Source organism: Cetorhinus maximus, chromosome 13 (genome assembly GCF_964194155.1).
Source record: "Cetorhinus maximus chromosome 13, sCetMax3.hap1.1, whole genome shotgun sequence".
Classification (NCBI taxonomy): Eukaryota; Metazoa; Chordata; class Chondrichthyes; order Lamniformes; family Cetorhinidae; genus Cetorhinus; species Cetorhinus maximus.
This window is the reverse complement of record NC_135891.1, coordinates 10,118,573-10,140,489: the sequence shown is the minus strand read 5'-3', so window position 1 is coordinate 10,140,489 and position 21,917 is coordinate 10,118,573. Positions and strand designations below refer to the sequence as shown.

Genomic DNA, 21,917 nt, shown 5'->3' with positions numbered 1-21,917 from the left:
TTTGGGACATAATGGGAGGTGTTATATAAATACAGTCATTACAGCACAGAAGACCATAAGACATAGGAGCAGAAATTAGGCCAATTGGCCCCATCGAGTCTGCTCCGCCATTCAATCATGGCTGATAAGTTTCTCAACCCCATTCTCCCGCCTTCTCCCGTAACCTTTGATCCCCTTACCAATCAAGAGCCTATCTACCTCCGGTCTTAAATGCACTCAATGACCTGGCCTCCACAGCCTTCTGTGGCAATGAATTCCATAGATTCACCACTCTCTGGCTAAAGAAGTTTCTCCTCATCTCTGTTCTAAAAGGTCTTCCCTTTACTCTGAGGCTGTGCCCTCGGGTCCTAGTCTCTCCTGCTAATGGAAACATCTTCCCCACGTCCACTCTATCCAGGCCTTTCAGTATTCTGTAAGTTTCAATCAGATCCCCCCTCATCCTTCTAAACTCCATCGAGTATAGACCCAGAGTCCTCAAACGTTCCTCATATATTAAGCCTTTCATTCCTGGGATCATTCTCGTGAACCTCCTCTGGACCCTCTCCAGGGCCATTCAGCCCATCAAGTCCATATATGCAAGCTTTTTTTCTTTGCACGTCCAACAATAACAATAGTTCGCAATCTGGAGTGGAAACCCTGGATGAATTTCTTTTTCTTCTGCACGGGAGGCTGAGGTCCAACTTAACATTCTAAACTCAACTCTGGCCGACATCAGCAAACTCGCAGTGAATGGAACCTGGAGCTTGCTGCTGAACAAGCTCAGATGGGTGCTCACAATGGTCAATTGAGCAATTTGGAGAACAAAAACCACCTAAAGTTTATTTTTGGCATTTTATACACTTCCCCAATTTCAGCAGGACCGCAACGTTAGTTGACCCACCAACTGCTATTCTTGAATATTTAAACCTTTTCCCCTTTGTTTTGAATTAACTTTATTTGAGAGTGGATGGTATATTTACTAAACTACCACCATTTGGAATGTGAATCTCTCAATGTGGTTTAAATCAAGCATAATAAAAATGGAATTCATTTCCATGATCCAGTGGTACTTTGCAGCAGCTGCCCTATATGCTGTAGATACAACCGCTGGTTTTCCATTTAATAAAACACAGTCAGACAAAATTCTAGAAAAAGAACCCAGCAAAGGACTGCTACAAGCCTTGGCATCCCGCGTAGTAGTAAATGAGGGACCCAGTCAGTATATTTGGTTTGGTTTTTTTTGTCCACAATTTCGGACCAAGGACATTGTGTTCGTTAAGAATTTGAAGTGAATTGATGCACGTAGTTTGATACTAAGCTAATTGTACTTTTCCGTGTTTTTACCTAGGGCGGTGGTTCTTTTCCTGGTTGAAAAAGTCACAAGGAATATCTTTGACCAACGCTGCTTGGAAATGGAGCTGTGGAATAAGTATGTGTCAACTGGGGTAGGTTAGCGAGGTTTGGGTTCAGTTTCAAAGAATATCTGACCACGTTTTCATTGTGATAGCTGCAGAGAAATGCATAGGGGCAGATTTACTGCAATCACTCCATTTCAGTAGTTGCTGAATATGTCTCTCTTTATTTATCATTTCTATTAAAGTCTCGAACTATTTAAAATGCTTTTACGATTTCTATAGAAATATTGAGCAGGGGAACCTGTTGTGGAAATGTCTCCCCTCTTAAGGAGACCTAGACTGTGCAAAGTACTCCAGATGTGGCCTCACCAATGCCCTGTTTAATTGTCATAAGACTCCTTTACCCTTTTACTCCAATCACTTTGTAACAAGTGCTAACATATCGTTTGCCGCCTTAATTTTTTTTCTGTACCGCAGATTAACTTTGTGATTCATGTACAAGGAATCTCAAGACCTTTTGACTGAAAACATATTCCAATCTCTCTCAATTAAAAAAAAATTGCTTTTTATTTTTCCTATGAAAGTGGATACTTCGCAATTTACAACATTGCATTCCATCTACCATTTTCTTTTTTTTTTTTTGCTCACTTAAGGGAACAGCAGGTAGCATAGTGGTATTGTTACTGGACTAGTAATCCAGAGGCCTGGACTAATGCTCCAAAGACATGAGTTCCAATCCCACCATGGGAAACGGGGGAATTTAAATTCAATTAGTTAAGAAAAAATGTGGAATAAAATGCTAGTCTCGAAAAAACCCATCCAATTCACTGATGTCCTTACCAAATCTCGTCTACATGTGACTCCAGACCCACAGCATTATGGTTGACCCTTTTCTGCCCTTTGAAATGTCACAGCAAACAACTCAGATGTATTAAGACGCCTGCCCAAAAGTCAAATAATAATAAAACAGGTCAAACCACCTATGCACTGGCAATGACAATGGCACACCCTTTGTTTTAAAAAAAGATTTTACTCATGTCTTTGTTTCTTTTACTAGTCACCTTAAATCTGTGCCCTCTGGTTCTCGATCCTTCCACTAATGGGAACAGTTTCTCTCTGTCCGCTCTGTCCAGACCCCTCATGATTTTGAGCACCTCTCTCAAATACCCTCTCAGCCTTCTCTTTTCTAAGGAGAAATCTGCTGGTAATATAGACAGGGCTGTTTCTCCAACTCTAGGTGTGGCCAAGCCGGTCCCTGCAGTATTTATGCAAAATTAAAACACCAGTAGTTTATTCTAAATTTGAGTGGCTGAATGCTTTTTCAGTTTCCGCTGCAGGATTATTCATAAACTTGCCCTTTTAAACCTTTTCAGTTTGTTGCATGCCCTGTGTTTCCTAGGTCTATCCTGTTTTATCCAGTGCATTACACATTTCCTTACACAAGCCTGAACGTGCACTGAGTCATGAGGGCACACCATTAGCCCATTCTGCATACTAAGGGATAATAAAGGCAGAGGAACTGAAATGCATGGAAAATAATGTGGAGGGTGGAAGAGAATGGAAAGTTAGCCATTTACTGGTACATTGAGCTTTTCTTTCTTCATTTCCCCCAATACTGCTGAAAAGAGACCTGCTGAAGCTTTTTGTCTTGCCCTCGTCAGGGCAAAGGGTAGGGTGCCAAATTTTTAAACGATCACAACAATTTACACTACAGGTGAAAAGGGTGCTGATTATTCGGCAAGTTGACTCTTGATTGGCTGAGGTGTTGCCATGGAGAAAGCAACAAGGAGCTATAGACTCAGAGCCCCGTGTACTTCAATAAAGGCACAAGGCTTGAACGTATTCCTTTTGTTTGCAGAGAACAGGTCCCTGTGTATGTATGTATTTCGCTTCTAGCAAGCGTAAATGAGCCACATTATGAACTCAACTGATTATCTTAAATTGGTTGTTAGTGTAGCTGTTAACGCACTGAGGATTGTTCAGCAAGTGCTGCCCAATCTTAGAATCACATTGAACTGTAGCCATTTTGTTTTACAAGCGCGGGCTGATTGAGCACAGTCTGTACTCTGCCTGTTATGAACAACCGAAGGAAAACGCTATTTGATTTGATCAGCCAACCGCTGGGGCGTACAACCTATGTACCCGGCAATCACAACGGCACTGAAATTCATTCACAACGTTGCTCAATTGTGTGGCAGGCAGAACATCTTTTTGGACTTATGGCAGCATCCTGTTAGTGAAAATACTATTTGCATATCTCTTTCCAGCAATGTCCCCTGATCTTTTTAAAATGTGCGTGTGTCTGTTTTTCTCCTCCAGTTTCAGCTGCAGGACAATCGATTAATTGTTTTTTTTTCATTTCGCTTTATCTGTACAGAAATATTCGTGTAATAAGGAGACAGACCCTGGACATTTACGAGAGAGGGGCTTTGGATGATGAGAAAAGACTTTTCGTGTGAGTTGCTTTTGGCATTTCCTGACTGTGACATAAAGGATTTAGTTTAGTTGATTCGAGTCAACTGTTCTGCAGGTCTGACTTAAATATCTTGCCAAAATAATTGGCTTTACCCTTGATCCATATCCTAATGCCTTATAGTTGGATTTCTATATGGAGCAAATACTCAACTTTTTAAGAGTTTTGATTTTCTCGCTGCATAAAACGTGGGCCCCATGACTGGATTTGGCTCGTCACAATTTACGGGATTAGATTCAGTTTCAAGAAGGTGTTGGTGTTTCACCTGAAAATTAAAGATGCGAATAGTTCTGTAATAATGTCCATATTGTGTTAATGTTCAGAGATGGGTATGAAGTCGCAGTTGTTTACTTTCGCACCGGATACAACCCAGAGGATTACCACGATGAAGTGGTGAGTATGCGATTCCTTTGTGCTTCCTGTTGACTCTTGGCGCGAAATTTTGCCCTTGGTGTGCGGGCTCGGCTGGAGCGGTCGGTAACCCGAGCGACGCCCGCTACCGGGCCCGGAAGGCAATTTCACGCTGGCTGGCCAATTAAGGCCCGCCCGGCGTGAAACGCGAGCGGCTTGTATGGGCGGGGGAGGAGTGTGAGCGGGGCAAATGCAACCTTCACACACGAGTGCATGCTACATAACCTCCCTGAGGCTGAGAGCTGCCTCGGAGATGAAGATATGTGAAAAAATATAATTAATTTAAAAAATAAAAATGAATGAAACGTTCCCCTTGTGACTCTGTCGCATGAGCAGGGACACGTTATTAAAGAAAAAATGTGGTTTCCAAAAAAAGTGCAATGGCCACTTGGCCTTTTACTCCTGTCCGCCAACGGTAAGATTGGACGGGCAGCGAAAAGTTTCTTTTAATTAACTTTTTTTAAAGGCATTAAAAGGCCTTTTAATTGTCGGCGGGCACGCGCCAAGGTTGGCAACACGCCCGCCGAGCAAAACATCGCACCAGCGCGCGATGACGTCGGGATGCACGCGCAACGTCGTTTTGCTCTCGGTCGGGTCGCTGAACTGTGGGGGGTTGGGGGGGGGCGGTGTGGGGGTGATGGAGGGGCAGCCTTTTTAGACATCAGTCAAATGTCACATTCATCAGGAAGCATTGCTGATTTTTTTTTTAACACAAGTGCAAAAAACTGGCCATTTTGCGAATGCTGCTGTTGGTGACTTTCCTTTCTTGTCTGCCCTTCTAACTGGGAAAGGATGTCAGATAATAAGAGCACAGGAGGAGACCATTTATCCCACCATGCCTGTGCCAGTCCTTTGAAGGAGCTATCCAATTTGTCCCACTGCCTTGCTTTTCCCCTGATCCCTTCTCCCCGCTTAGATATTCATCTATTCTTTCGCAAGTTACTATTGAATCATCTTCCAGCCATCTTCAGTTAGTGCTTTCCTGATCATAAGTGTAAGAATTTCTTGTTCCTGGTTCTTTTGCTGAATATGGAGTGCAATACAGGCCCCTAAGGGCAAAGTTGTACTTTAAAATAACTTCAGAAATTATCCTGGGCTCAACCTTGTCAGACATACTCTTGTGCATTCCATATAATTGGCTGGTAAAGCAGTAAGACACCTGTTTAAACTCACGGACTGAAAGCATGTTGTCAGACAGGTGTTAGTCCTGGCTCAGTTGGCAGGACCCTCTGAGTCAGAAAACTGTGGGTTCAAAATCCAACCCGGAGATTTGAGGACAGAATCTAGACTGACACACTGACCAAGTGCTGCACTGCCAGAGGTGCTGTCCTTAGGATGAGATGTTAAACCGAGGCCTGGTCAGGCCTCGCTTGTGGACGTAAAAGATCCCGTGATACTATTTCAAAGAAGAGCGAGGGAGTTCTGCCCTGTGTACAGGCCAATATTTATTCCTCAACTAAACACCAAAAACAGATTATCCGGTCCTTATCACATTGTCGTTTGTGCATCTTTGTAATGTTGGAAATGCAGCAGCCAATACTCAATGTCAGAAATAGTTCATTGACTGTAAAGAGATGGGTTATGAAAGGCGCTGTGTAAATAAAAGCCTTTCTTTGATGGTCAGTATTTCTTCATTTTCCTTACCCTTCCAGCATGGTTACCAGGTCAGTTACTCCTTCACTGGGCTACTCTTCTTCAATATTCCCCTTCCCCAGTGCTTTCATGCAATTTCTTTGCTCAAAAGTAATTCTCAAACTCCCTCTCTAACATCCTCCACATCAGATTTATCCTGCATTTATTGTTTTCAAGTTGCTACGGTCAACTACAGACAAGGTAGTGACAGAGGTGGGCACATAGATACTGCTATCAGCAGACACATTAGCCTTGCTTTAGTTTCATTCAAATAATGGACTAAACAATCTGGAATAAACTATGGCCAGGATTTTCCCCTCGGCGATTTGGGGGCGGGGCCCGCTCGCCGTGGGGAAAATGACGCGGGATGACGTTGGGAGGAACCCCCGACGTCATCCCGGTCCATGTAAATTTTTAGGAAGGCGGGCGGACAGCGAAATCAGCTGTCCACCCACCGACCCGTCAATGGCCAATTGAGGCCATTGACAGGATAACTAAGATCATTAAAGACCCTGCCCGCCAGCGGACTTCTGATAAAACATGAAACCTCATCCACTGGCAGGATGAGGTTTCATGTTCGTGTTTAAGAACTTTAATAAAAGTTTCAGTGTTTCTTATTGACATGTCCCATCTCGTGTGACATTGTCACATGTGGGGGACATGTTAATAATGTTTTTATTTTTCTAATTTTTAGAGTTTTTTCTAACCTGTCACTAATCTCCCTGAGACAGCACGTAGTCTCAGGGAGCAGTGCGCTCTTTCACGCACATGCACGAAAGAGCGCACTTTGACAGTTGGGGATTCTCTCCCCCCGCATAGCGCTTCCCGTTGGGCAGGCCGCTGGGTGGGCCACTCAAAATGGCGGCGGGTCCCGTTTTGGCGGCGGGAGTCGACTGCCTGCCCGCCCACCCATCAAGGGCAAAATTCTGCCCTTGAGGTTTATCTGTACAGCAACAATCTAATTAACAACAACTTAGCTGAGAAGGATGCTATCTGACCAAACCCTTGATTCCTTTCAAAAGTGGCAACCCAAGTTGTCTGTGGTAAGTCGTACAGTGTGGACTTATCATTTTGAAAGACATTTGATCAGATTCTAGAGGGCAAGTTAGTAGCGATACTCAAAAGCCATGGGGTCTCACACCAAAATTTTGGCATGGATAAGAAATTGGATGAAAGGTAGAACACTGGCTAGCAGGTTAAAGTTGGCCTTTTGGTTCTAGAGGGGACCAGTTTACAGTCTTCCTGATGAACGTACCCATTGAAGTAAAACAGGCTTTCCAATTAGTTTTCACTTGTTTACACTCTAAGGGCTTCCTGCACCCAGCAATGAGGGTGGCGGGTAGGGGGGTTGGGGGAAGCACTGTTCTGACCAATCAAAGTCGACTTGCCAACCAATCAGCACCCTTTTCTCATACAGTAAAAATTGTTTTGCTTTGAAATTTGGTATTCTTGCATTTGTCCTAATGAGTGCAAGATGAAAAGGTTCGACAGCATTTCTTTCTTTACAGCAATAACATCGATGACTTCAATTCTGAAAGTCAATGCAAACTTATGTTTGCAGCTGCCGATAAACTCGAACAAGGCAGTGTAGAAATTACTGAATGTGCTAAATACAGTATGATAGGGCTGACGTATAAAATTCAGTTTAGAGATGTTCACTGCTCGCGTCTATCACGGACGATGTTGAAGTCGCTTTAGATGAAGTTGAGAGGGACCTGGTAGTCTTGGTCGGCTCCGTCATCAGCATCAAACCAAAGCAAACAGTAGCTTGTAAGTCATCAACAACAGTTTGGGTTTATATAGCACCTTTAGCATAATAAAACATCCCAAGGTGCTTTGTAGGAACAATTATCAAACAAATTTTGGCATCGAGCCCATGGGGAGATATTAGGACGGGTGACCAAAAGCTTGGTTAAAGATGTCGGTTTTAAGGAGCGTCTTAAAGTCGGTGGGGAAAAGAGAGGAAGAGAGATTTGGGGAGGGAATTGCAGAGCTTAAGGCCCAGGCAACTGAAGGCATGACCACCAAGTGGTAGAGCAATTAAAATCAGAAGTGCGAGAGTGCAGAACTGGGGAAATGCAGAGATCTCAAAAGATTGTAGGGCTGGAGGAGATTAATAAATAGGGAGGGGCAAGGAGCTGGAGTAATTTGGAAACAAGTTAGAGGAAATGGTAATCAAATGATGTTACCTCATTCTTGTATATTGTGGAAAACCTGGTCAATGGGACCATCTAGTGATCAGAGCCTGCATCTGCATCATTTCACTTGGTAACAGAATTGAAATGGAAATGTTGACCCAACCATTTACAAAAGGTAAGTTCTCTTGTACAACCCAAGTACAGGGTCCAATTTGGAGCTCGGCTATTGAGGAGAAAAATCTGGAAAGTTGATGGTTGAGGCTGAAAAACAACCCATTTTAAAGGTACCTGTTTCTGCACCTGAAATGCTGTACCCTGCAAGGCTACAGACCAGGCGCTTGGGAGGTGGGATTAAAAATGAGCGGCTAGTTTTTTTTCTCTTTGGCTGGTGCAGACAAGATGGGCTGAATGGCCTCGATCTGCACTGTGGCTTTTCTCTGGTGTCACGCCAGTGGATTACAGCCCTGAATTGTTTACAGGCATATTGAAAAAGACTTGTATTTTTTTAAAAAGACATGCAAGCAAAGACACTGGGAAAATGATGGCTGAGAATGTAAAGTAACCACTTTCTGGAAAATTCCTTTGTGGATTATGCTTGACCGACTAGTCCAGAGAGAAAATGGAATGTCGCACCTAATACAATGCCGAGGACTACTTCAGACGGAGACACTTGAAAAGAAGAGATGAAAGACAAAAGACTGAACTTTAATCTCTTGTGGCTGCGGAGACAGTGGAGACTAATTGCCACATCTCAGCAGGCATCCAAACCCATCTGTTGAAATTTTCACTCAATGTGGAAATGGTCTGAGTTGCAAGAAAGCGGACTCTGGGCAAAAGTCATGTTTGTTTTTTTCCTTCTAGGAATACGCAAGGAAACGGGTTAAAAAGCTAGCTGCAGGCCTGACCTGGGTGCGCAAGTGTTCTAGTGTGCTGTGAGAGTCACAGCAGAAGATCGTCAGCTAGGCACCCCTGCAGATTACAGGCAAAAGACTTCCTCTTTCTCTCTCTCTCTCTCTGATGCTGGAGGCAAATCAGCAAAGCCACAATCAAAAAGGAAATAGGACAGCTTCTTCAGCCAACCTGTAGAACCAAATGTCTCCAAACCAACTGCTCAACTACCAAAGTCAGCTGTACCAGAATCACCCAACTTAACGGCCACAATCTTTCACCATCTACGCCTCATGGACAAGCCAAATACTGATTCACATATCTTTTTTAGCTTTTATTTGGACTCAACTTCTCATTTCTGACCCGTGTGTCTGTGTGTTGCATTTTTATTATTTTTTTTCTCTGGTGTTTAGTAACTAATAAACTCGCTCTCTCTTTGACTCGAGGAAGCCTGGTTCAATTGGCTCCTTCTGAAACATAAATACAGTTGGACTGGGAAAAGGCATCCACGGAGTGGGGGTGGGGGGGAAGGGATCACTTTTAAATTAACTTTCTTGTGACCAAACGAGGGGGTTGAATAAAGAAGGGGAGCCGGATCATTCCTCCTCTTCCGGTAGCGTAACAACATTGGGGTCCCGTTTGGGAAGTTAACGAATTTGGGGGATCTTGCCCAGGGACCGGTCGTAACAATGGTTCTAAATTACGAGAAGTGGAAGTAATGCTTGTGAAGCGGTTAATGTGGGTCTTACACAGGATTAATGGTAATATTGTGCTATGTTGGCAAAACAGTCACTGTGCCCCATTTAACTTTTTGTTCCTTCTTTGCTTCAGTGCTGGGACGCACGATTGTTGATTGAGCGTTCCAAAGCAATTAAATGTCCGGATATTGCCACTCAACTTGTGGGAACCAAGAAGGTACAGCAGGAGATTGCACGCAGCGGAGTGGTAGAGAAGTACTTCTCCGAGTGCCCGAAATCCGCTGAACGAATCCGCGCTACTTTTGTCGGCCTGTACAGCATCGATGAGGTAAAGATAGTTGCACTTTACAGCTGCAAAACTCTCCGAATGATTGCTCCCCTGGCGAGTGGGAAGGAAGTTACTTATGGCTGGATACACGGATAGTAAATGCTGTCACCCATTGGGTTTGGTATATGTTTAAAGAAAGATCATTTTGTCTTATGAGATTTGCTATACAAAATGTAGCCATGTAAAGTGAAATCAGGACCACTGACTTCACGTTTTGCATTTACTGCAGCAGCTTTCACTGTGTATTGATCAGTAGTCTATCCATCAATAGTTCAATACTTCAAACTGTGACACTGAAATATTCCCGTCAATCTCATGTGAAAATGTAAATGTTATCTTGAGTGCATTAAGGGAGGTTATATTAAGAGTAAGAATTGGTGCATGAGTTTTTTTTAAACAGTACTGGTTAAGGCATTGACTAGCTGACCCAGGCACTAGAACAGGAGCAGTCCTTTCAGCCCCTCAAGCCTGTTCTTTGTCTGATCTTAATTAGATTATGAATGACCAGTAGCTCAACTCCATTTACTTGCATTGTTTTTATATCCCTGAGTATCCTCCCTAAACAAAAACTTTTTTCGTTTGACCCTCAGCCTCAATGGCATTTTGGACGGGGAGTGTGTTCCAGATCTTCACTCCCCTTTCTGTGAAGAAACGCTTCTTGACATCATTCCTGACTGGTCTAGTTGTAATTTTGAGGTCATGCCCCCTTGTCCTTTTACCCCCACCCCAACCAGAGAAAATAGCCTCTCTTTCTCTCCCTCTCTCTAAGATACTTAAAGAATCTGACAGGATAAACACCTCAATTACATCACTCTTTAATCTTCTATACTCAAGGGAATACAAACTTGGTCTGTGCAGATCAAGAAAGACCTAGCATCAAAATCATCGCCCACAGTCAGTGTTGTACCACCAGTTGAGTAACAATAAGCATGTTCCTATTGGCCTTTTGCCCTAATCACCCGTGTGCTCTTCTAGTGAATACAGGAACACTCGATAGTGATGTCCCTTGAGGGCCATAAAGCTTTCTAACACAGTCTGGGCTCATTGTATAAATGGGACATGGTTAAGGGGACCCAAGGACATTGATGGACCTTCAAAAAAGGAATTGACACTAACGGTAGAATTGGTTGGAGGAAAAGAACGAGCAGTTAACATTCACAAGTGCAGCTACTGGAAATCAGTTCCTGCACATAAAACCCAACTTCATCATGAGCGAGTGCTTCAGGAGTGGAAGGAATGGAGGAGAAAATTAGAGGATAAGGGAGGGGGAAGCTTTGAGAAGCAAGTTGTTATATTCACTGATCAATACACTAAGTGTGAAGATCAATCTGGGATTTTCTCTCAATGGCAGATTGTAGAAAATTAACCCACAAGAAACCAAATGACCCTGCACCTCAAATGATTAATAGTTTAACTCGGTCTTTCTCTTTGGTGACAGGGTCCTGAGGGCGATGAAATAATAACGAAAGCAATTGAAGATCCCGAAGGCTTTGTGCTGAAACCACAAAGGGAGGGAGGAGGTAAGATGATAGTTCACACTGTTGGAGATGCCGTCTTTCAGTTGAGACATTCAACTAAAGCCAGTCTACCCTCTGAGGTGGACCTAATAGGTCCCGCGGCCTCTTCACTTGTCATCCAAGGACCTTCACCCATTACGCCTTTAAGCCTCAAACCATCTCCCTAAACCTCTGCACCTTTCTACCCTGTCTCTCTGCCCCTCCCTCCAAAAGCGCTCTCAACATTACTTTGCACCATTAAAGTAATAAAATAACTTGCACTCGTGCACATCTTTGACTTCAAAACACCACAAGACACTTCTCAGAAGCGATTATCAAACATGATTTGAAAGTGAAGCACACTAGGACTGGCCTAACAGGTAAATTGGAAGGATTGCCTGTTAAGAAGAGATTTAGGGAGGTAATTCCAGAGCTTTGGACCTCGGCAGCTGAAAGCACAGCCGCCAATTGTAGAGATATGAAAATCAGTGAGGCCAGAATTGGAAGACCTGCAGAGATCTTGGAAGGTTGTGGGGCTAGAGGAGATTAGTGTTACAACCGGTCCCCAGGTGTGGTCCCCCAAGTTTGTTAAAACCTGGTCAAGATCCTCAATTTGTCAAATTCCCAGACAAGGTACCTGAAATTGTTATGCTCCCGGGTGAGGAGGGGTGAACTTGGTTCCCTTTCTTTATTCGGCCCCTCGGTTTGGCCGCAACAAGGTTAATTTAAAAAGGATCCCTTCCCTTGTGGATACCTTGTCCCAGTCCAAATGTGCTTATACTTTAAAAGGAACCAATTTAACCAGGCCGCTTTGAGTCAAAGAGTGAGCTTATTAGGTAGTAAACCTGAGAAAATATAATAAAAATGCAACACACATCACACGGGTTAGAAACGAAAAATTGAGTCCAAAAATAAAAGCTGGAAAGATATACGAATCAGCCCTTTGGCTTGTCCATGAGGAGTAAGTGGTGAAACGTTGGGGCTGTTAAGTTGGGTGATTCTGGTAGCGCTGACTTTGGGCAGTTGAGCAGTTGGGTTGGAGATTCTTGGTTCTGCAGGTTAGCTGAAAGGAGTTGTCCTGTTTCCTTTGTCTTTGCTGACTTGTGACTTGCTTCCAGCAATCAGAGAGAGGACTTGACCTGCAAGCTGGAGGGATGCCCAGTTGGTGTTCTTCAGCTGTGACCTTCACACACACACACCAGAACAGAACACCAGGCCAGCACCCTCAAATAGTGTTGCAGTTGGCTTTTAACCCCTTTTCTTGTGTACTCCTGGGAGGGAACAAAACAAAACAAGTCTTTCACCCAGAAACAGCTTTTCCTTTCAACCCACATCCTGCCCACCGTCTGGGATATAACTCACAGGAGGTGGTAATCATTTTTCCATTGTCTCTGCAAGCGCTGGAGATTACAGTTCAGTTTACATTGTCTCTTTTCCTTTTGAAGTGCCTCTGTCTGAAGTAGGCTGTGTCACACCCTTTAGGTGCAACATTCCGTTCTTTCTGAACTAGTGGGTCAGGTAATTTTGGACTAGACCTGATAGCATATGGATCCAGATGCAAATACGGGAGATATGCTGGCTGCATTAGGACAGGTATAAGTGTCAGCAAGTTTAGAACACAATCAGAGTTAGACTGCACTCAATCCACCTCTTCATCCATGCTTCTACCTTGAATTCATCCGCGTTCATTTCTCACCTAAATCCGTGAAACTTCCTGGGGTTTTACTAAATGGCAAAAGGCAGCTGCTACGTAAAATAAAAGCAAAATACTGCGGAAACAAAAACAAAAATTGCTGGAAAAACTCAGCAAGTCTGACAGCATCTGTGGAGAGAAAGACAGAGTTAATGTTTCAAGTCTGTGTGACTCTTCATCAGAACTAAAGAGAAGTAGAAATGTGGCGAAATATATACTGTTTAAGGAGGGGTGGGACAGGTGAAGCATGATCGAAGGGGTGTTGATGGTGGTGATACTGACTAAAGGAGGTGCTAATGGTGACATTAAGGGTAGAAAGCAGGATGAGCAAGTGACAGATGGCCCTAGTGGGGGGTGGGGTGGTGGTGGGGGGGGGGAACAGTATAGGGATGGTAGAAAAATCAAAATAGGCTATAAGGTGGGGATAAAACAATGAATGGAAATGAATTTTAAAAATAATACCATTAGTTGACGGATGTTGTCTGATTTTTTTTTTCCTGTCAAAAGTAGCGTGTTAATTCTTGTTGTTTGCGTTTCTGTCAGGAAACAACATTTTTGGAGAAGAGCTCAAGCAGCTTCTTGGAAACATTAAGGATGGACCAAAGAGATCAGCCTATATCCTGATGGAGAGGATCAAACCACAGACAGTGAAGAATTACTTACTGCACCCAGGATCGGCTCTGAAGCTGTCAGAGTGTGTGGTCGAGTTGGGAGTGTTTGGAGTCTACATCAGGTAAGAAAAGGTCTTAATCTCTTACTTACTCTGTCCACCTTTATCATGTTTCCCCCACTCATCACCCCCACTGCCATTTTCTGCTGAAGATGCTGACTCAGTTGGTTGCACAGCCACTCTGGGTCCCAGCTCTTTTCCCAAGACGGGAGCCCCAGGTCTGCTCTGCATTGGAGCATTGAGGGCTGTATTGCTGAAGGCAGCCATCAGATAGGTATGTTCCAGTGGGTCAGGTATTTGAAGACAAGCAGGGAGGTCTCCCAGTGTCATTCGTCGCACTGCTGTTGTGGGATCTTGCTGTGCGAAATATGGTCATTTTATCTCTGTCTTTTACAGGATGGTGGCATGGTTTCACAGGGATGAGCAGACATCTAGAGCCTTGCCAAGTGGCAGTCTTGTGTGGGTGGACACCAGACTTTTCACCCACATTTAGCCAAGCTGGACCCTGTCTCGCTCAAGATAAAGAACTCACCTGTCATATGTTGGTGACATCATAAAAACGCGGGTTCTCGACTCGCGTATTTCAGCACGTTCGTGATGAAAGAGTTTCTAAAATACACAACATCCGGAGGAATTGCCTCTTTCCCCCAAAATGTCCACACTGCTGCGTTTCAAATAGGCAACATTTTTCTATAAAATGAAGGAGTCGGTGTCATTCCCTGTTCTCCACCAACATCTACAAATGTGGATGTTGCAGCAACAGTGGAAGCTTTAACTGTTACTTTAACCCCTGGAGTGTTGGCATCGATTCTAGTGCCCCAAGTGGGATTTTTATGAAACCCGGTGTGTGTTATATTAACACAATAACAGGAACTGGATCACTCCATTTTAGTAGGCTCTAAGTGAGCATGTCATCATGTGGTTGTATTGTGTGTTTGTAATCGATGGACATCAAGTCTGACTTGGGAGAGAATCCATGAACTAGCACAAGAGGGAGAAATGATGAGGCTGATTCTGATGAGAATGATGGTAGACTCTGGGCGTATTGTTCAGGAGCCACAAAGAAAGGAGTTGGTTCTTCACTGTGTTTAATAACGATAACCAAACAAAGAGCATGGCTCAGTGATATGTTGGAGTGGGCTCGTGCAGTAGTCGAAACTGAACAGTTGTGCAGAGACTGGAAAGTGATGAGTTCTATTAGGGACCTCAGCCTCCAGAATGGGGAAAGCATACACCCAGTTCTCACCAATTGTGGGAGGCAGGTTAATGTGATTTGCCTGTTATACCCAATGGCTGGTTTGGGAAAGAGGGTTCACACTACCTGCATACCTTGATGTTTTTGGCATTAACACACAGTTGCGAAGCTGCACCTCTTCCGACATCACATACTAAACTCACACACTTGGGTTTGTCTTCAGCTCAATGACAGTCTCTGAATTAATGACCCTTCAGCAGAACTTTGCTAAGTGTCTTGATCCTTTTCAAACACTTCAGTTTTTACAGGTCACCCTCTCTCTGACGCCACTCCCACCTTCTCTCCCGCACCCGCTCCCTGCAACTCCCCTGGGCTCTTCTCTAACATCGGGGCGATTGAGCTGTGGGGGGGTGGTGGGGGTGTTGGGGGGAAGGGATGGAGGCCCGGGATGCCAGAGGAGCAGGTGCGTTCAGATTCCCGTTGGTTCGAAGGGCTGTGCTCCTGAGCAGGCTCAACACCTAGGAACAACCCTAAATAAATCAGTGTCCAGGACGTACCCCAGTATTTGGAATCAGCCCAAGTTTATGCGCTCACAATTTAATGAGAACTTAATCAATACCCATGCACCCATACTTGGAATTGTGAAATGTCATTTCTAAAAAGACGACCCAATTCTGTATTATTACAGCTGATGCATCAGCTCTCTGGTGGCAGGGTAGCACTATAACACTATTCTGCTCTGTACACAACTATAGAGGTTGTGTTTGCTACCTCAGTCTGAATTTAGCATTAACTGTAACTCCACACACTTACAGGAATTAGAAAGATTCAAGTACTGTCAAATTACTTAAGATTTTTATGCTTCAGTGTCCCTTAACGAGGTGTGAATTAGTAAGTAAACACCATTATTTCAGCACAAATAAAGGGAGCACATAGATGCCAAGACAGTCACTTTGAGATTGACATTAGTGACAGTGGTTAATTAATGGTCTTTGCTTTTTGGCTAATAGAAGTGCCTGTCCATTTTAGATGTTAAAGTGTAGATGTTACGGTCGGTATATGAAAAGAGATTTTCAAAGGGCTGTTGCTACCTCTTTTGGTGATTTCTTGTGACAAGTGTCAGGGTGAGGAACCACAGCAATAACATGTGCTTTCTTTAAATCAAAACTTATTTCTGCCAGTCTGGGGTGCAAGTGAAAAGAGATGGAATCAATAACAGTCCTTTTTAAACATTCCGCAAACCCCTTAACATTAAACTCCTAATCGGTAAGAGGAACAGAAATGCTACACTGCTTTGTTGAGGATTATACAAAAAGCACTGCGTGGTGAGAGTGGTTTATTGGGTTGCAGCGTGGTACTTGTGTTAGGAACTAGAGTTAGTTTTAAGTAAGTTATATTTGTATTGGTGGGTAGTGGGAATAAGCTGTAGCTTTAAGTTTAATTTATATTTTTTGTGTGTTAGAAAGGTGAAGCCTGGATTTTTGGTTTCATTCGAGGGTGGAGTCGGCAAGTCTGTGGGCTTACTTGTATACCTGCATTTCAGTGAGGTTTTACGACTCTTGAAGTGGTTCAGGGAAGTTGAAACAATAAGTAGAAAACGACTTTGCTGTTGCCTAGCAACAGGACATCCACAGAGAGACAGAAACAGAAAAGCAGTTTGAGTTCAGTTGGTCTGTGGCTACCACAGGGTGAGTGAGGATGCTGGGCTGGAGAGGGAATTGCAGGGAACGATTTCCCAAAAGAGAGTCCCAGGCAGACAGTTAAGTCAAGGAACAAGAACAGGAATCGGCAACAGGTCCTGTTCAGTGGAAGTGAAAGCGAGGAGCAGTGGAAAAGGCTCTAAATTAAAGAGAGAAAGCTGCACGAAGCAGACTCGAGGCAAAGCAGGCTTGCAAGATGCCAGAAGATCCAAGGAGACAGCCAAAGGTTGGCGACTCTTAACAATAGGTCGGTGAAGCAGTGGCGGTACTGTTGGCATGGCTGAGTATCTGAGAAGAGTGTGTGGAAGATGAAGCTTGAATGCCCGTGGCGATCCAGGGAACAGGAACATCAGAAGGAGAGGTTGAAGCCCTGGAGGTAGATCCTTGTGGAAGATGACCAAGTGAAAGAGTAGTTTGGGAGAAGATTCTAATGCAAGTTCTTCGAGTGTTGAGATTGGAAACCCGTGGGAGAAAGATGGACTTCCGTGAGACCGGTTGGCTCATTGTGTGCCAAGCGCCTGGGGGGTAGTTGATGAGAGATCCATAGCATCTGCTTTGGGTAGCATCTGTCACTTGATCTTGGAGTGTGGTGTGTCTGACCACAGGTTGCCTATTGGTTTACATGGACTATATACTTACTGTGAACATTAGAGTATAAGGTAGATTTTTTGAACCTTGTGTTATTCTTCCGAATCTGTAAAGGCATGATTGTGGGTGAAGGTGTAGTGTAATATAGTTCGTCTTTTGTTTAATAAATGTTTTTTTCTTTTGTTAAAAGTACATCAGACTCTGTTCAGTAGTTGCCCTCCACATTTCTAAACAAAAAATAAAAGTTAGTATCTGCCAGGTTCTACCCTGGGACCTGACTTGTTCAATGGCAACGTCAGCTGGGATCATAACACTCGTTCGCATCCTGGGGGCCAGACATAGTCCCATCTCTCCTCCGCCAATCAGCTTGGCAGATCAACGTGCGCACCTGAAACTGCAGAGACTGTTTTGGGAAGTGGCGAGTCAAACAAAGTTACTGCTCTGACACTTTCTACATGTGCAGGTGTGTGCACTTCAGCTAAATACAAGACTGGCTGCATAACTGATTACTCTGGTAATGTTATGTCAAGGTTCTCAAGTGAAGAGTTGCCAATTAGGGCAAAGTTTTGGGATGGTGTGGGGAGAGGGATAAACCTGGGACTCTCCCACAAAGGAGTCAACATCTTCAGCAGAAGAAAGGATATTGGTGGTGATGAGATGAAATATAGAATTTGTGATCGTGAGACTCAATTTAGTGTGCTATGTAAGCTTGTGTGTGATTTGTGTTTGTTTTTTCTTTGTTAACTCCCTCTTTGTGCTTCTATCTTGTAGTAAGTGTCGGAAGATGATCATGAATGAAAGCCCTGGCCATCTGCTTCGTACAAAGAGCAGGGAGTTTGCAGACGGAGGAGTGTCTGCTGGTGTGGCGGTTCTGGATACACCCTATCTTACCTAAACTAAAGATCCCCTGAAGTGTATACCACAGCGTGTGTACAGTGTGCAGCATTAAAATTGCAAGCGTTCAACAGAACTTTTCTTTCCCCACATTTCCTTGCTTGAGCTAGGTGAAGTTTGGGGGTGGGGTGGGGGAGCCTTTGGCAGTGTGGGCAGTAGATAGGATATTCAACACCGAAACACCAAAGATATAATGAAGGGTTCATCATCATCCAGTTTTGGACAAAAAAGACCAAGAGAATCAAAGACAGTCCAAGCTGGAGGATGAAGTATCTATCTTTGTCTACGGAGTTTTTTGGTGTCAGGATAGAGTAAAATAATTATTGGGATAGAGCATTGACAATTGAAAAGTACATCTCTTCCCCCACATGTGTCATTGCGCTTTCCACAGTCCACTGAGGATGTCTTTTCCTCAGAGGGGAGTGGGGCTGGTGTAAAAGTTGAATGCAAATTGTGAGTGAGTGATTCATAAATCTCTCTTCCTTCTGATGTCTCTTGCCTAATTTCTGTGGGAGAAATAGACTGATGGAGTCCCAGTGCCCTGTCTCCCAGCCTATGTTTGACTTGATCTTAAACTTTTCTCCTGTTACATCGAATCTACTGGTGGCTGTTCACCAGAGAAGATCCTATCATGTAACTAGTTGATATATTGGGTACACAGCTAAGTCCGGCTGACACAGTTCTGCCTCTATTATGTAACTCACCAGCAGTCTAATTTATTTTTCGGTAAATCCCTAATCCTTGTGGCTCATCAGTTCTACAGCCTGGATAGCTTGGTCTAAAACCAATCATTCAAAGTCGGCTTTTTATACTCAAACAATTGAAATTAGTCAATTTAATTAAGTGACTGAAGTTGCACCGTGAAGTGTTTAAAGTAAAGGTAGACTTTCAAAAAAATATGTTGTTTCTAAGTTGAAACAGATTGGAAATTGTACATCTAGCCAAATATGTGCCAGTCTGCTCTGGTCTGGTCAGCTGTGGAAGTTATGCACCCCCTATGGGTGATACATAAAAGCTTGAAAATGCCCAAGGTGAAGGGAGGAACCAGAGCAGTGAAAAGAAGCAAGTCAGTAATTTCCAGCTGAGACAGAGTGAAGTCTAGCTAATACGATTTCTGGTTGTCACATAATACAAGTCTGTTTTGTTTCTCTCACTTAATGTTTTGAGCGCCAGCCTGTTATCTAATTTTATAAAGATGTAGTAATTACTTAGATACCCCATAATTGGCTGGAGAGGTGGTCAGCTTCAGTTGTTTATATGCAAATATACTGCTGACTGCTCTTCTCACCTCTAGATTCCTGTTCATCATCATCAAAACTCAGACTGCAAATCAAAAGTAGCGATAAATTATAACCATGCATTCTTAAAATTAATCTTGACTGAAAATTAAATATTTATATAAATATTTATATATATAAATGTTAAATATTTTCAGTATTGCCAATTAATAGCATCATCAAGCATAGATGCAGAGCAAGCTCAAGGGGCCAAACAACCTACTCATGCTCCTATTTCTCATGTAGAAGAAACCCATTGTATCTATCAAGTAATTATCCAGTTCCCTTTTGAAACTTACTAATGAATCTACTTCCACCACCTTTCCAGGCAGTGCATTCCAGATCACAGCAGCTCACTCTCCTCATCTCTCTCCTGGTTTGTTGCCAATTACTTCAATTCTGTCTCCTCTGGTTACTGACCCTCCCCCCCAGCAGTGGAAAGAGTTTCTCCTTATTTACCTTCTCTCAACCCCTTGTAATTCTGGGTACCTCCATTAAATCTTCCCTTATCCTACTCTGTTCTAAGGAAAACATTTGCAGCTTCTCTAGTCTCTCCACAAAACTGAAGCCCCTCGTTTCTGAGACCATTCTAATGAATCTCCGCTGCATCTTCTCCAAGGCCTTGACATCCTTCCTTAAACAGCCTGCTCAACTTGTCCTGCCACCTTCAAATAGTTGTATGTTAAACCCCCAAGCCTCTCTGTACCTGCATCCTTTTAAATTGTTTATGGAAAGAAATTTTAGTACAATTGTCCCTTCTCGTGAAGTCAGTGACAGGCTTCAGTTTTGGTTCTACGGGCACCAATAACCCTCTATTAATTTACTCAACTCTAGTGGCCAGCCTATTGCACCATATAGGAGATTGCATCAAAACTAAACCTAATCTCTCGCAGCATATTCATACACTGTCGAGCAGAGGTCGTTTGAGTAGAAACCCTGGATGTAATTTTTTTTTTCAATCTCTGTGATACAGATCAGTTGTTGCTCCCCTATGCCCGTTGAGGTGGGGTTAGCTAATCTAGCACACAGCAGCTGCTAAACTGGTGACCTTGTTTGCATCAAGATAAAAGCAAAATTCTGCAGATGCAGGAAATCTGAAATAAAAAACGAAATTCTGGACAAACTCAAGTCTGGCAGCACCTGTGGAGAGAGAAACAGAGTTAATGAAACGTTAACTCTGTTTCTCTCTCCACAGATGCTGCCCGAACTGCTGTGTTTTTCCAGCATTTTCTGTTTTATCATGTTTGCATCACTCAGTTATGCATTACCTTTAGTGACTGAGTTATTAAGCATCCTGGTTGATTCCTTCCATGTATTCACACATGTTTAGAGGAGGAATTTTCTCATGGGTGGGGGGGGGCCATAAATGATTTAAACCTTTCTTGAGGTGTGGTCTGCTTACCTGGATTCACTATTATAGCCCAAAGTCCTGTGTAAATTCAACTTTCCTAAGACCATAAGACATAGGAGCAGAAATTAGGCCATTCGGCCCATCGAGTCTGCTCCGCCATTCAATCATGGCTGATAAGTTTCTCAATCCCATTCTCCCGCCTTCTCCCCGTAACCTTTGATCCCCTTACCAATCAAGAACTTATCTATCTCGGTCTTAAATACACTCAATGACCTGGCCTCCACAGCCTTCTGTGGCAATGAATTCCATAGATTCACCACTATCTGGCTAAAGAAGTTTCTCCTCATCTCTGTTCTAAAAGGTCTTCCCTTTACTCTGAGGCTGTGCCCTCGGGTCCTAGTCTCTCCTACTAATGGAAACATCTTCCCCACGTTCACCCTATCCAGGCCTTTCAATATTCTGTAAGTTTCAATCAGATCCCCCCTCATCCTTCTAAACTCCATCGAGTATAGACCCAGAGTCCTCAACATTCCTCATATATTAAGCCTTTCATTCCTGGGATCATTCTCGTGAACCTCCTCTGGACCCTCTCCAGGGCCAGCACATCCTTTCTGAGATACGGGGCCCAAAATTGCTCACAATATTCTAGATGTGGTCTGACCAGAGCCTTATAAAGCCTCAGCAGCACATCCCTGCTTTTATATTCTAGTCCTTTCGAAATAAATGCCAACATTGCATTTGCCTTCCTAACTACCGACTCAACCTGCAAGTTAACCTTAAGAGAATCCTGGACTAGGACTCCCAAGTCCCTTTGCACTCCAGATTTCTGAATTCTCTCCCCATTTAGAAAATAGTCTATGCCTCTATTCTTCTTACCAAAGTGCATGACTTTACACTTCCCCATGTTGTATTCCGTCTGCCACTTCTTTGCCCATTCTCCTAACCTGTCCAAATCCTTCTGCAGCCTCCCCGCCTCCTCAGTAACACCTATCTTTGTATCATCTGCAAACTTAGCCAGGATGCCCTCAGTTCCTTTATCTAGATCATTAATGTATAAAGTGAAAAGTTGTCCCAACACTGACCCCTGCGGAACTCCACTAGTCACCGGCCGCCATCCTGAGAAGGACCCCCTTATCCCCACTCTCTGCCTC

At 43.6% G+C, this 21,917-nt stretch overlaps 1 protein-coding gene across 2 annotated transcripts in view; it reads left to right on the top strand.

Annotated features, from left to right (window-relative positions):
• Positions 1–19,511, top strand: part of gss (glutathione synthetase) — a 60,751-nt gene extending 41,240 nt beyond the window's left edge. For both annotated transcript variants that reach the window (XM_078554877.1, XM_078554878.1), the window contains exons 7-13: positions 1,328–1,408; positions 3,712–3,789; positions 4,131–4,200; positions 9,708–9,902; positions 11,341–11,422; positions 13,635–13,824; positions 18,016–19,511. In XM_078554877.1, coding sequence (XP_078411003.1) covers positions 1,328–1,408; positions 3,712–3,789; positions 4,131–4,200; positions 9,708–9,902; positions 11,341–11,422; positions 13,635–13,824; positions 18,016–18,139 — 820 coding nt within the window. In that variant the 3' untranslated portion in view covers positions 18,140–19,511. The remainder of the gene's footprint in view (positions 1–1,327; positions 1,409–3,711; positions 3,790–4,130; positions 4,201–9,707; positions 9,903–11,340; positions 11,423–13,634; positions 13,825–18,015) is intronic.
• The last annotated feature ends 2,406 nt before the right edge of the window (positions 19,512–21,917 follow it).